Source organism: Mizuhopecten yessoensis, unplaced genomic scaffold (assembly GCF_002113885.1).
Source record: "Mizuhopecten yessoensis strain PY_sf001 unplaced genomic scaffold, ASM211388v2 scaffold3459, whole genome shotgun sequence".
Lineage (NCBI taxonomy): Eukaryota > Metazoa > Mollusca > Bivalvia > Pectinida > Pectinidae > Mizuhopecten > Mizuhopecten yessoensis.
In genome coordinates this window covers 137,328-154,116 of record NW_018405055.1, presented here as the reverse complement: position 1 = coordinate 154,116, position 16,789 = coordinate 137,328, and the positions used below count along the sequence as shown (strand labels likewise).

General features: G+C 34.9%; 1 protein-coding gene across 1 annotated transcript in view; it reads left to right on the top strand.

Annotated features, from left to right (window-relative positions):
* The first annotated feature begins 3,536 nt into the window (after positions 1–3,536).
* LOC110447526 (hemicentin-1-like) overlaps positions 3,537–16,789 on the top strand; it is an 89,077-nt gene continuing 75,824 nt past the window's right edge. The window contains exons 1-4 of the mRNA XM_021493293.1: positions 3,537–3,552; positions 6,188–6,417; positions 10,232–10,354; positions 14,509–14,680. Of these exons, the coding sequence (XP_021348968.1) occupies positions 3,537–3,552; positions 6,188–6,417; positions 10,232–10,354; positions 14,509–14,680 (541 nt within the window). The remainder of the gene's footprint in view (positions 3,553–6,187; positions 6,418–10,231; positions 10,355–14,508; positions 14,681–16,789) is intronic.

Genomic DNA, 16,789 nt, shown 5'->3' with positions numbered 1-16,789 from the left:
GTGACCAGTATACTTAAATAAGTGTACAGCTCAGACAATAAAAAAATCATTACTGGTGGGAGTCTATGGATTGCTTTGCAATGCTTTGCCTTTAAGTTAGCCTTTAGCTAAGCTTACAGTTCTGGGTNGAGGGGTTATATTAAAATCCCCCCCCCCCCCCGCAACAAAGTTAAGGGGTGGGATACTGGAATCAGCTTGTCTGTCTGTTCGTAGAAATAATTTGTCCGGAAAACTCCTTCTAAAGTAATGGACCGATTTCAACGAAACTTTCCAGATATGATAACTACCACCTGAAGTTGTGCATCCAGGTATTATTTTTTTCAAAAGACCCTTTTTATGTAGCTATTGCTCTTTGTTGAAAAATGCTTTCCAGACTTCTCCAAAACTTCTGGGCCAATTTCAATGACAGTTTTCACATATGATAACTACCACCTGATGTTGTGCATCCAGGTTTTACTTTTTGGCATGAGGAGGGATTACAGGCAGTGACCAGTATACTTAAATAAGTGCACAGCTCAGACAATAAAGAAATCATTACTGGTGGGAGTCTCTGTATTGCTTTGCAATATGCTTTGCCTTAGTTAGCCTTTATGTATATAATTAGCTCACAGTTCTAGTTTAATACATTTACATGTTCTTATAATCACAAAATAACTTAAAAATTGAAAATATATTATCTTTAAACCTTTTTGGTTATGACAAAAATAATAAAGCTTAAAGATTGCAGTGTTTTTATTCATTATAATGTATATTCATGATATATAAACCATATTGTAAAGTCTTGGAGTTTTAGAATGTTATTGTTTATTTACAAGTTAGGGATATGATTGACTTGAATATTGCATGTACATGTAATACTTATTTATTTTTATTTTATATATTGTTGTATTTGTATTTTTATATATTGTTGTATTTGCATTCATTTTACTTTGTAATTACCATTGAGTTAGCTATCTAAGACCGAGGTAATTACAAGAAAAAAAATAAAAAATTAACATTGAATTGAGTTTATTGTAAAATTTTGTCAACTAAATTTCCAATAACATATTAGGAATTACTGTAATAACCAGTACATTTCTCAGGTTTTGGTTTGGTATTATCTTCAATCGCACTGCTATATAGTAATATTTTATATTTAAAGTATGTGTAACTATGTGAAGTTTCTGTCATTTGATACAGATATAAGATCTCAATATTTAAATAGGATGTAAACATTTATCACTGCTGCTACAGTGTATCTTTTCCTGCTGGGTTTCTGATAGGAGATGCTTCATTCAGCATCCTAATCTGTAGTGGGACATTCGATGCTGTACATTTAAGAGGAATCCCCCTGCTGCAATCTTGTCCCGTACTAGAGAGGTTTTTAGGACTTTAAGTATGTAAACATATGTTAACATAAGGGTGTATCAATTGTGAGCATTACAGCAAATTAGATGAAAAAGTTGTGTGTGAGAGTCACAAACTCCCACAGTTGTAGAGGTTAGGCTAGGAGAAGCACTGCAGCCCGCTGGCTCTAAACATATCCGTGGGCACACAGACCTACAGTCTGTGACTCACAGTTCTCCACACTTTACCTCTTTGTTTGGAAAAAATTACTATAAAAAGGAAAGAAAGATTGGAGATAGTCATATCTGCAGGAGAGGTCATATCCTGACCTGCCTGTGAAGGTATTGTGAAGCGATAACAAGACTTNCATTGTATATTCTAGTAAAGGAAATATCCTTCACAGTAACTACATTGTATATTCTAGTAAAGGAAATATCCTTCACAGTAACTACATTGTATATTCTAGTAAAGGAAATATCCTTCACAGTAACTACATTGTATATTCCAATAAAGGAAATATCCTTCACAGTAACTACATTGTATATTCCAGTATAGGAAATATTCTTCACAGTAACTACATTGTATATTCCAGTATAGGAAATATTCTTCACAGTTACTACATTGTATATTTCATTATGGGAACAACTTTAATGCTTCACACAAAAATTGATGGGAAGTGTGCCCCTTTGTCTATACTGTTTTTACATCAAGGTCACAACTTTGATCAAATAAAAGTTGACTCATTGTAATGCTTGTTCATTTAATTACTGACAATATAATGAAAAAAGTGTATATGCCATAAGTTTTGAGTAGTGATTGAAACAAACTGTTTTAGTCAGATATATGATACCTGACAAATTGAATTAAGGACTTGCAGGTACAATGTATAATGAATATTTTTTTTTGCTCACCAGGCACAAAGTTCCTTTAAGTTAATCAATGGCATGGTGTAGGTATATCATCCATTCTGGTAACTTCATCATCTGTTCTGTATTCTGTCCATTAGCTGTTATAAGGTTTCCTCATGTAAATGACCTTGACCTTAACGGTCTCGGAGGTCAAATATGTTAAAAAGAATCGAGCAACACCTTTTAAATAACTATAAGGTCTAGAGCCATGATACTTGGGTATGGTATGAAGAACAGCAGGGCAAATATTGATGTAGCATATTGAGTTTAGGTCAAAGGTCAACTATGAGTGTTGACCGGGGTCAAAGGTTAACAAGGGTTTAAAAGGTTAAAACATACAAAGAATCATAAGGCACGAGAGTACTAGTCCTGGCATTGGGCCAATGTGTACCTGGAAATCTCCCGGATAGAGTGCTTCACTTTTTCCACATATAAATGACCTTGACCTACTTTGAAGATGTTAGGGGTCAATACATTATAAACATTTCAAGTAACATTTTCTAAATAACAATAAGGTATATATAGAGCCATAATATTTGGGTATGATATGTATTTATTTTTTTATAAATTTCAATACATTATGATGTCAGATGTCAACTTCGAACAGTGGCTTGAGAAAAAACTTAAAAATCTTTTGAGGTTCCATAAGGCCTAGGGTGGTGATATTTGGCCAGTTGGTACCTGGGATTAAAGAAATTGGCCAACTTGCAAGGTCACATTGGTCCAATTGCCATAACTTCAAAAGGTTGAAGTCCTCATCCTATAACATACAAGTATATGTTGTTGCTGAACATTTAGCAAGGAATAACAATTGCCTTAAAATGGTAACTCAATATTCAACATTTCGGGTAAGGGCAAAAATCTGTTGTCAGTATAATGTGACCAGGTAGAATGTTATGCTAGATGCTTTTGGCATGGTATTTCAGTGAGGTAGCACTATAAAGTCACCATCAGGTCAGTGCTGTGGCAAGGAGGCAAACAGACTAACATACCACACCCAGCATACATACATATACACATGCAGACATGCATTACACACATGGAGCTACGTCCTTGAATAATCTCAGAAAACCAAAACCACTTGTTGCTAAATACAAATGTATGAAGAAACAAATACAATCATGCTTCAAGGATTAGCCCTGGGGATGGCCACACCCCTTAATTACATGAAATTTACCATGAAACATCCTTGGTTCTTGGGACCTGTGAAAAAAATGTTCCTAAAAAATAAGTGTTATGCTACTTGATATTGAGTCTGAAATGGGGACACAATAGTGCTTTTAATGAATTTACTTTACATAAATGTTTGAAAATCCAGGTGAGTGGTACATGTCCTTTAGGCCACTTAATTGTTTACCAGTAAATGAAATCTGAATTCACTTTATTTCAAAATATTGCTGACTCTGTGGCTAGACGGGGGATAATTAGCTACCTGCCTAAAATTGCTAGTGGGGTATATTCTTACTTCATTTCATATTGCAAACATTACTGTACTTCTAAGGTCAACATGACAACTTGCAAAGAATCAAATATCAACCAAGTGTGATGTGAATAGGTGAGCGTACATAGTGTGGCCCGTTCGGGTACAATGTTTAAGGATATCCCTGTATACGTACACTGGGCATTGGAAGCTGTTTTCCTGCGCAGGACTTTAATGAAAAATATTGAAGATCAAATAATCAAAATATAATCAGCAACGTTAACAGTGTTCTGAGTGTAAAAATTCAACGGGACTATCTGTGACTCTTAAGGCTGGGATTTGAACCCTGGACTTCAGATTATTATACTATCTCTCTAACTGGCTGGACAGATTATTATACTGTCTCTCTTACTGGCTGGACCATCTGTTCAGTGGAAGCGTCCAGGCCCTATCAAGCTACCGTTATATCCAAAACAAAATCAAGGGATACAAAACACCACAGAGCAGTGGCCGAGGGATTAATAAATGTCCGTTCTATAGACATGGCTAAATCAGAATTTAACAGCTTGTGAATCACTGATGAGACTATCTAACCATCCGCATTACAAATGTTAATGCAAAGATAAATTAATTACACGCATGTTGGTATCAAAATTGCACCCATTCTGCAATAGGCTCTCTTTAACCAGTATCAGGATCATGTGATCAAAGGAGGATCAAGCTGAGGAGATACAGTTGTTAAGCATCATATCAAAAGCTGAAACTCTTTGATGGTTCCTTGTGATTAAGTTGGGAACTGAAGCCAGGAAATGTCCTACAATTTCTTTCTTACTTGTAGATATACATAGTGATACATGGTGCCATATTTATAATACATGTAATAACATGCAAACAATATTTAGAAGGCGAAGTGTTAGAAATGGAAAATAAATATCTGGGCCTCAATATGCTGTAGTTCTGGTTTTCCAGCTTTGTAAATGTAAGATATACTCATAGACTAAAGCAAGCTGTGACACTGCTGTGTGAAACAGGATGTGGTATATATACTTGTGGAAATTTTGTATAAAAGAGAAAACAAATTTTAATGATATAATTCAAATATCCTGTTGTTAAAAACTACATAGTAAACTGCTTTATGATATTCTGGTCCGTTGAGCAATTAAGCATAAAGTTCTAGAAAGAATACCTAGACATCTACTTTTTCTCTGTTTCTTTAATTACTGTATATCACTCTAAATTCGCGGAGTCAATATTTTGTGGTTTCGTATTCAGTACATTTTGTGGTCGTATTCAGTACATATTCGCAGGGGTTAAATTCCACTGTGTACTCGATTCCCATGTGTCGTGCAAAGTATTTTGAGTGTCATCATTTAAGGCTTAAACCTTGAAATACAGGTAAACCGTTTTAAAACACTGATCCTGAGCGTTGTTATGATCCGCCAGTGACTTCACTCGAAAATCAAATGTTTATGTACCTTTGTAGGAGTAAACTGCTCAATTTAATTGCCTACCGCGTACGCATAAATATGTTGTGGCCACTTAATGTAAGTGTTATATGTTTAACATGGACTGCCCAGTTGACCTGTGATAATCTGATTTGAGTTCATTTAAGGTTGCATAACAGTGTTGGGTTATAAGTATTTTCAACATGTTTTGATAAGGTCCGTAAAAGTGGTTGACATTTTCAACAATTTCACTGGTGTTTAGAATTCGTGGATATAAGTCAAAGTGCGAATATAGCGAAATTAAAAACCCCTCGAAATATAACCACTATACAGTACCATATTGATAGTTATTTGGATAAGAATACTAGGTAGTTAGCCTGTCACGAAGAGTTCTAAGACCTTGGTTAAGGATACATGGTATCGGCAGCTGATGCTCTCAAATGCTTGGTAATCTTGTAACGTGTTCAGTACATACATCATCTACATATAACTTGCTGATATGTAGAATGAAACTATCTCTCCCAGGTTTTTTGACAGAAGGTAGAAAAAAAAAGCATTGAAGAAATAAAGTATGTGCTATATCATGATCATTATATACCTAGCTGGGCCTGATATCATAATTATATCTATATATATAGATAGATAAATGATGTTGAGGTCGAAATGTCAAGACCTGTTCCATACATTTCCTGCCATTTGCTAGAAGTTTTATGGACTTCAAAATATGTTTGATGCTGATGAATGAGACTGGTGTTTAAAGTTAAAAAATTACAACACAAACTGTTTGATTTAAACTGAAATATATACTTTATCTGTACATGTTTCTTAACTTCTCTATAGCTACGTGTTTCACATGTAAGGACCTCTGGGTTTTTTTCTGTTTATTTCAAATGGAGTAACATGTACCTGTATGTTTTGACAATGCAATTTATTAGAAACTAGTAGAAGCTAAATTTGTGAAAGTTTCTAAAACTTGGTATCCAAATTTCTTGTAGAGTTTATAGCAAATTGATGTTATATGACCATGCTAATATCAAATCACATGTCATAAGAAAGAACTGATGTGCTATCTTGTTTGTTACTCACAGAGGTTGGCCCTGTACTGGTCACCACAAACCCACTGTATTTCAAGGACACATTGAAGGGGTTGTATGTCCAAGGAGGTGGGGATTGTCCAGAGATGTCCATCACTGCCATCAGCGAGGCTCTTGACGTTTCATTACCAAACTCCTTCATCTACGTTTTTACTGATGCTCGGGCTCGTGACTTTAACCTCACTGACATTGTACTTGGACAGATTCAAGAAAAACAGTCTCAGGTTGGTTGTCTCCCTTCATAGAGCTTTGTCTATACTTCAGTAAGGTGATTTATATTGTGAGTTGAAGTCTTGATGTTTAAAAAATTTCTTAATGGTCCCGCAAAGTTCGACACATCAAAGTTTGACTGTATATTTGACAGGTTTTTCTTTTCAGAATACATGCATATAGCTGTAGTTTGACATTTTCCCTTTTTTGCATTATTTCTCCTCACACACACACAGACACACACACAATACACATATTTTACATGTATGTACACCCCCCTCCTAATGTTTCGAAGCAGCATGAGATGCATTAAACACCCATTATATTTATTAGCTAAGTATTTCAACTAACATGCCAGAAACAGATAAGGAGAGTAAAAGAGAAGTACTTTGGCTTAATTTTGTCTAAAGTTACATATAGAGAAAGAATTCTGAATTAACTAGTCCTTCCTTGAAAATTCTGCTGGGTCAGCATAACAATGATACATTTAATATAGGAAGGGTTGGGTTAGAGGAAAGTGGAAACACATCAATTGTTTTTGTTGGCCTTACAGGTTGCAGTGTTCACCCAATGTTTATTAGGAACGAGTGTATTTTACATCAGGGGTGTATATTTTCATATTCAGAATGTGAGTCTGCAGGTTAGTTTTGAAACATTCTTCTAGCCCGATGACCTACATATATTTTTGTATTGACTTTCCCCTAAGACTCAAAATAAAATCTACTAGCTCCAGGCATTATTGAGCCATTAGAATTGTACACCCCAGTACGTAGGATCAATTTTAAGTTCTTTTAGTAAAGTAATTGGTATGGGAGATGGTTTGATAAAAATGATTAAAAATGAAGTTCCCATCATGTAGGGATATTCAATTTTATTAAAATTTTGATGACTGACACAATCAACATACAAGTCCTGTTAAGTATGTTATCTGGCATGGGTACATAAGCTCTGAGGGAATCTAGGGAATGTTTTGCAGGGCCTCATTTCTTCAAGGTTGTGTTAGACTTGTTAAGTTTGGTTGGCTGATCTATACAAGCTCAATTAAGGTTAAATGAGGCCTGAAATCTTTCCCTTCAGAGTTGATGAGTTCTGAAGGTCACCTACACACAGGTCTAGAGGTCAATGCTGTGCAACTAGTACAAATTAATGAAATAGAACAGAAATAGCTGTTCTATTTAGGTAATGTAGTTTTAGCCCAAATCATCAGATGGCAGGCTGTTTAAATCACCATTCATCCTTGGTCCACGGGTCCATCCTTAAACAGTTATTGGTATCACTATTGCTCCAGATGTAAGACAGAAGTTTCATATGTTGCATATTTATTACAGTATTCAAAAAGATTTCAAGAACTGCAATCATCCAGGAATAGATCTTTCACAAATTTTGCATGAACATTATATTTATATGTAGGTCCTTAATTGCGCATGTTCAATTTCAGGACTGATTGCAAGAATAAAGCAACTGACATGCTTTAAAAGTGACCATGTTGGATTTTGACAATTAAAGTTTACTATTCTTATTTCCTAGCAAGTATGGACTGTCATTTCATTCCCAGATTTTACTTGTAGGCTTCTGTTGGTCCAAAGCTGTGCACTTGTTTAATTTTATAGCTAGATGCAACTAGATAACTGCCTGGAGGCCAAGTTGGAATTTGACATTTAAAGTTTGCAATTTCCCAAAAGTTCAGGAGGGATGTCTAAGTAGTTCTGATCTTGGTTCCTTTCAAATTTTAATTTGGACTAATTTTGATTTTCAATTTTAGGACTTAATACACAACATAAACTCCTACATGAGTTCACTTAACCAGGCTGTTGGTTCTCTCCTCCTTTGTTTGGACACCTAGTTTTACATTTTGCTCTTATTTAGATATCACCAGCTATACACTAGTGACAGAACCTCTTAAATAATTGGGTTGATGGATAGTGTTCTTGGCATACCAGTGGCATTAGACATGTCACTGATAGGTATAGAACAACAAATTGGTACACCACCTGCATTGTTTTATCTTGAAACTAATCAATCCTGAACAACTGATGGCTCTGAAATCTTACGTGAAACTAATATAGGAACTAATAGAGGGGCTGCAGGGGCAGAAGGATCAATTTGGTTAATTTGCTGTAAATGGTAACTTTTCCCTAAAATGCAAAGCGCTTTTAACTATATTGTTGTGAAAGCATCTTTAGACCAAGGGCACACTTATACATATTAAGAGGGTTACCCTTGACCTGGGGGTGGCTAAAGGGAGGGGGGAGGAGAAAAGTAAATAGGGGGTCAGTCCAAGCAGTCAGTTCAAGCGCTAATATGGATGGATCAGAAGGGGTAACGCATATTGGTTACATTTAACACCCGTTGTATTAAAAGATATGTTTCTACCCCATGGAATTTATTATAACTGAGTTTGACTGTTTTTCATTGATAAATTCAAGCATCATGTCAAAACCCATCTTTTTAAAGACAAGGAGAATGTGTCTATATAATACTGTTTTTGATAAATAGGCAAATTTAACTGAACATGTTTTTCCTTAAATAAAACGTGTGCATAATGTCCTGAGGGGAAATTGAATAACTTTGAAACTAAATGTCATTACACAGAATCAAATTTATTCAACTGTTGTGACATCTAATCCACTGAGGCATGGTAAAACTTGGCTGTAGTTTTTTGTTTCGTGGTGTAGGTATTTCTAATGAGGAAACCACTCTAGGCTGTTGTACTACTACATATCATGGATAGGTGACCCAGCATCTCTTTATAGACATTCGTAATTTAGATAGGCGGGTTGGTTATCACAGTTCACAGAATGTACCATACAAGACCGGGGCATGTGGATGGAACCACATAACTTTATGGACAAATTGACGCTAGATGTGTTTATTTTCATTCAAGAGTCTCCGGAGCGTTAGTGTTATTTGATTATGTAATAGATAGTGTATGCGTTTTCATTTACAGTTAAGTTGTAGTTGTTCTGAACAGATAGTGAAATGAAATAGAGAGTATTTTATCAGCTGCTATTATCCTAATATTAAGAAAATGCAGACGTTGACAAATTTTATGGAATACTTAAAATTAAATACACAAAGTTGGCAAAGCCAGTTAATTGTGGTATTAGAGATATTAAATCTAACTGGTGTTACCAATTCAATGATATTTGTTTGTAGTTGTGACCACCCATGGCTTAGTGAAATGTGTTCCAGATTTCCCTTATGAAATTCTAGCTGCTTGCTTGTCAGTCAGTAAATATTTAGTTTGAAGAAAAGTTTATGAAGTCTATTGCAATTGATTGAAAATAAAGACACTTAAAAGAAATGATTTCATTAATTAGTACAGAGTTTATATATTTGGAGCTGAAATATACCAAAATTAAAAAATATAAGGAAAAACATTTGATTTTTTTTCTAGCACAACAAAATTTTAATCAACAAGAGTAACAACAATTCCTGTTTGTATAGATGTATGTACATGAACAGGTAGATTTCTCTGAGGTTTCTTATTCAGATTTCGAAATAAACACATACTAAACAATTGAATTACAATAATATTTTAATATTTACCAGGTGTACATTTCAAATTATAGTGAATTAAAATATTGCAGTAAATAGTATAAGATACAATTGTCAAGTTAATGTAATGTATATATTGTAAAAGTTAGAGAACCATTGGTAATGAACTGGAATACATAGCAATGGTAGACAAGTTTAAGGTACACATTATTGCAAATGGCTGAGTGATGAGAGGGTGCAAACGAATGTCAGTTGACTGTGACTTTGAGATTTGAGATGTAGTACATAGATCATCATAGACATACAGTTTACTTTACACTATGATTACAGGTGGTGTTTGTATTGACGGGTGACTGTGGGGATCCTACACACGAGGGCTACAAAGCTTACGAGAAGATCGCCTCTACCAGCTCTGGACAGGTCTTCTTACTCCGTAAAAACCAGGTCAATCAGGTAAAGATTTTAATTAATACATGTACACTGAAAAAACTGGAAAACCTGGAACCTATACCTGGAAAAAAACATTGTCTTGATATTGATGTTTGACATCAAAATGCATCCTAAGCTGTATATAGATAGAAGAAACCTCAGACCACCATTGGTAACTTTCTCATAATATTTCCTTATTAACAGACATTCTCTGAAGAAAATTGAAAGTATGCAGTCCATTTTATTTTACAACTTCATAGTCAGTGGGCTGTTTTAAATACATTTTTTAGCCCACCATCATCTGATGGTGGGCTATTAGTTTGGCCCTGCGTCCATGGTCCGTGGTCCGTGGTCCGTCCGTTGTCAGTCGTCCGTCGTCCATCCTTAAACAATTCTTGTTATCGATATTTCTCAGGAAGTACTAGAGAGATCTTTCTAAAAATGTATATGTAGGTTCCCCTTGGTCCCTAGTTGTGCATATTTACTTTTTAGACTGATCAGGTAAACAAAATGGCCGACAGGCAGCCATCTTGGATTTTGACAGTGGCTATTTCTCAGGAAGCACTGAGGAGATCTTTCTCAGATTTTACATGTATGTTCCCCGTGACCTGTAGTTGTGCATGTTCAATTTTGAGACTGATCAGAGCAACAAAACGGCCGACATTCTTTGATTTTTTGACATTTAGTGCTATTTCTCAGGAATAACTTGAGGGATCTTTCTCAAATTTGATATGTAGGTTCCTGTTGATCCCTCATTGTGTATGTAATATTTCGAGACTAATCGTGAAAACAAAATGCCCCAAGGCATAGTAAATATGTGAATTGACAAACTCACTTTGAAGGTTGTCTTTTATACACAGCAGTATTAAGTTTAGATCTAAAGTTACCCTAAGGTGAATTTACTGTTAACATGACTCGATCAAACAGATCAGATAAAAGAAGAGAAAAGTTAAACTGACAAAGAACTAATGAAGATGGTACAATGGTGGGCGCCATTTAGATCCCTCTGGGATCTCTTGTTTTATTATAGTGCTGTTGTCTGCACTTTGCAGCAATGAAAAAATGCATGTTTTACTTAAACTATTGGGTCTCTGTTGTGTTACCATATGTATATAGGTGCCAATGCAGTGTGTTTTTATTAAAAATGGTCAGATTAACAAATTAAGAACTGTTCAGGATGTCTGATGAAATATCGCATTATAATTCAACTCAATACAAATATCACATTATGATTCAACTCAATACAAGCATCTGAAAGGTATCTTTTATTTATTCAAACTTCCAATGTCAACAGTACATTATCCATTGATATTGTACATAAATCTTGTAAAATGCTGGAAAATCTGATGCAGGTCATTGACATTTGCTACCACATACACGTTGGTGATTTGTTATCCCTGTGAGTACATGGTTTATCTGTTAGCAGCACAGCCCTTGTTACAACTTACAGGAAGTGGCTGCTAATAGTGTTCCTCGTATCTTTGTTAAAGAATGTTATCATTATTACTGGTGATAAAATTTCATGGCTCCTTGTGATAATCCAATCTATCAAAATGCATTCCACTGACCTAACCAAGAGGTTTTCAGCAGCTATATTATAAATCATCCCAAGTCTTTTTAAAGTTCCTGGGAACAGATCGAGAGGCCACCTGTCAAAAGAGACTTGCACTACACAAAATTATGTGTGTTTCCGATCAAAATGATGAACTTAAATATTGCTTATGATATGATTTTTTTAAGAACCATCTTTGAGAGCTTTCTTCTGATAACAAATCAATTCAATTGAGTGGTCTACTTGAGGGCAAGTTGTAAATCTTATGATAAGTAGATTTAAATTTATCTATGTTTATGTAATGTTGTGTAGCACTTTCAAGAAGCCAGCACCTGCAGGAATGCTGGCTTGATAATTAATTACGACCATATCTTGTTAAAAAACATCTGTAGCAAACCCTGGTGGTATATTAATGCAATTCAAAAAGACATTATAGTTTGGAAAATACACCAAGGCAGGAGCGAAAATAACATTTTATAAAATATGGACATTAATGAATTACTTTTTAATTTGTTCAGAAATTTGATCTGACCAATAGATAGGGACAGATGCAAGCATAATTATGTATATCTTTACAACATAAACATTAATGAAATATTATAGAAAAGAGAGAGGTAAATTTGCTGTCTTAGATATAACCTATGCACCATACAAATACAGTAATCTGGTTTAGTATGTTATATGCATTTGAGGCATTTGATTCCATGTATGATTATGATATATTAAATATAGCACAAACAAAATAATGCATTGTACAATTTATCATATGTTAAACTTTAATGCATTGAATACACACAGGTTATATTTTTGCGTATAACCATGTGTAATAATCCCTATTGTGTTTTTATAATTGAAACAATAGACATATGCATGATGTCATGACATAATGACATTGCATCAATAGACATGATGTCACTTGCATCAATAGACATGATGTCACCATGGTGATGTCAAACACTTCATAATTGGCAGAAAAAACATTTTTTGGGGAATATTATCTTCAAAGTTTTCTTTTCATTATCAACTTCATAGAGTCATGCTGAATTGATACTTCTGGACTTGTTTTATGAATCTCATATGGAATGCAAACTAATTTTTTAAGATCCTGATATTAATATAAGTTCAGTTTGATTAAACATGGAAGGTGCTGACACGTGTACATGTACATTAAATAAGAGAATATTGGACTTGGGTAACAAAATAATTTTGCTGATAGTTTTTTCTAACAATGCTGAATAAATACTTCATGTTAAAACATCTAATCGTGATTGACGCAATATTTACATATTTTCTGAGTTGTTGTGTTTGTGTAAAAAGATTCCATGTTTTTTCCCATCAGTTCTTTTCTTCAGTTAAGAGGAGTCCTGTACTTTGTAACCTTTGTAAGTGTTGTCTTGGCCTAAACACACACAATTTCTATTTAAGTCGGCAAGATCTAGAGTTGATACAGGATGACAGATGAATAAAAAACATTTGGAATGATTGAATAAAAACTTCTAACTCTGTTAAAGGGATAACCTTTAAAAACACTCAAACTGAAAAACCGCTACAACCTACATTAAATCGGTGAGAGGTGAAATGGGATTGAAGATCCAAATCTACAGCAAAAATATCACACCAAGTTTAGAAAGCGTGGAGATTGCTCTGAGCAACCTAACTTTTTACTCCCACTCATTATCATTAACTTTCATATGATCCTAAACTTTTGTATCATTGTCATCATTGTTTGAAATACCACAGTTAGTTGAAGAGTTACCTTATACCTCAAGTAATGTACAAGATGGTCGGCGAGAGAAGCGCAGAGCTCCAGTCATACTTAGTGAATTGGCTCAGGTGTGTTCTGTAATGTACATTAATGTAAACAGTCTTATGATTAGATTGTCATGGTTGTCATTAGTTCTATCTGTGATTATTATGGGACTTCACTTGTTCACAAACAAACCTCTTGTACAAGATTATATTTTGACCTTTTGGGAACATATATTAGGTAACTGTTACTTGAACTTTTGCTGTCATTACTCTTCAGGCTTAATTCCTTATACTTACTCAGCTGTCATGACACTTTATTTAGTACCGGTATGTGTTCCCATCACCACTTGTATAAGTATATGTGTTCCCACTTTCTGGGACAAAAAGAAAGCCACTGTTGATAAAATACATTTATGTGATTGCTGCTGTACTGACATCATTTGATTATGAGGAAATGTCACATGTACCTGGTATGTTTACAAACATCACCTGTTGTAGCAGTTTGCATTTTTACCTTCTGGGGTCGAAAACAAGGTCACTGTGATAACCAATAAATTTACCTGTACAGACACCTAAAAAAGGATGCTGGATACAGTTGATGTGGAACATGCCATCAGGTTATAGGTGTTAGTTGTTTGATAACCGTAAAATCTAATGAAACAATATTCCTATATCATGTGTGGCCTATTTACATGTTGACAGTTGGTCTATGCACATTGCATCTGTAATACTGTATACCCACCAGGATTGAAAAGCCTGACAGAACATAAAATTTTTACCTCGGAGACAAAGTGGCCTGCATCTATTAGAGCTTTGGTGCTACATTTAGAAAAGTCTGTTCAACATTGAACTAATATTTCTTATTTCTTTTCAAAAGGTGCTGAACTTTGTGAAGGTGGCAGTGCAAGCGCGCAAGGTTAACCTCATGTCCATAGATGTTCCTGAAGCCACGGCGCAGATGTATGAACTGCCAATTGACTCAAAACTGCAAGAGATCACAGTGTCAGTCAGTGGAGAGACACCAGACATAGAAGTTTTTGGACCTGATGGTAGGTAGCTAAAGAGTTTATTTTACCAGCATATTGCAGTAGTAATAATGGACAATAAGGATTTAGCAGATCAGGGGGATGGGGGAGAGGCTGTCAATTTTGCTAAAAAAACAGGTACACGTGTAGTCAAATTTCTTTGATATTAACCCCCATGTTATCTTATTGTGTGACCTTGTTTAAAACATTCCAGGTATACTCTCTGGATCCGCCACTGAACATGGTGCAACAGGAATATAAACTAATTTTGTAACACTTGCAATAATAATTGAACTAAGGGGGATGTGCTCTATGGATAACTTGTGTTAGCAAGAGATTTTTTCAATACATCATTTATTCAAAAGTGCTTGCACTAAAATCTCCATCCTGATCATTCTTATTTTTCCGTATTGATAATTGATCGTCCGTTTAATATCTTCTAAATTTGAGAAGACTACATGCATATTATCAGATTTGAGATTTTCCCCAGTGTGTGTGTAACAGTGGGATTTGTTTTTGCCTATACAATATGTATTGTACTTAACATTGTGTTGTCCCTATATTGTGTAAGAATATACATGATCAGTTTAAAGGAGGTTCAGCTATATTTCTTTCTACAGTGGTGGATGTGAACAAGTTGCCCAAGTGTATGGGTGCACTCCTCCATTCTTTAGCCAAGATGCGTGGGTAACAAGAAAACATCATATTAAATTTTATAGTTGGTGAGGGGCCTCATCTTTGACTTTCTGATCTAGCTAGATATACCCGGTATTTCTGTGTACTCTGATGACAAGATGGTACATATAGATTTGCTATTTTTGTACTCTTAGATTGATATTAGAGATCATGGTAAAATGGTTCTTAACGCCTAACATACATGTAAGCCTGTTTATGTACACTTTATATAACTTTTAATTTGGTGTTTGGAAATTGGTTGTGGAGAATAAATCATTTATATTTTTTTTTTTAACCTTAGCTCTTGCTATCTTATGTTTCATGTATGCTGGTGTAATTACTGCATACTGTACTATTTGAGTTCGCTAAATATTTCAATGAATTGTCTTCTGAAAAAAGCCCCATACAAGATAAATGTATAACAAAAACAGGTGAATTTCCTGTTTCATCAACAATTTGGGCAGATTTCTGTAGCAACCGTAATTAAAAAAAAACGTTTTTATTAAAATCAGATAATTTAGTTGTTGGAAACAAATTTGAATTGGTACAAGGTAAAATGATATCCAATGTCCACTAGTGGATGTACAGTGAAGGTCTGCGTACCCCAGTTGATGAATCTTTAAGTGGAATTCACTAGTCTGGCCGTAAGAGTAATTGAAGAAATGACAAGAACATCAAGTGAGGAGTCTCGCAAATTTAATCCAGTTCACATGTTTGGGCCCACTATGTGGCCGCCATCAGAGCCTGATGAACCTGATGACAGCCCACCTAGTGGGCCGAAACATGTAAACTGGATTAAATTTGCCAAAACTACCCATTTGATGTTGTCTGGTCATCTCTTCTTTTGATATTCAAGTTAAGTGAAATGATTCTGGTTTAATGAAAATGTTCTTCCACATACATGTACACATGTAGATTGGGTATTGTTACATTACCTCTAAAGTTCTGAATTATAGTTATTTATCAACTCCTTTTCATCATAAAGTCATCAACTTGGTTTGTGGAACTATCACTGACTGGTGATTCCCACAGTACTAAAGTGTTTAGAAATAGTATGGTTTTGTGAGGGCAGGAGTGTAGAGGTTGTATGTAGTAGTGCTGTTTATAATGGATACCCATATCTCCATTCTCAACTGGAGGTTATGAGAACTCGGCATCAAAAACATGTTGTAGGGTGCTAAAGAGTATGTATCATTATGGTATCAACAAGTACTTTGACACTTGAAAATAACTTAGCAGTTTGGGTTGATTGCATGTGTGTGGCCTACGGTATATAATATTATACTAACAGAAGAGTTTTCCTGATCATGAGATGATGTTAAATATATCAATACTTCAAGCTGTCACTGTTTTATGGAAATTTAAACTAAAGGTTCCTCTACAAGTTTTGAATCATTTTACACTTTTTGATTGGATGCTTTCACTTGCAAGGCTATAAAAATAAAACTAGATTGGTCA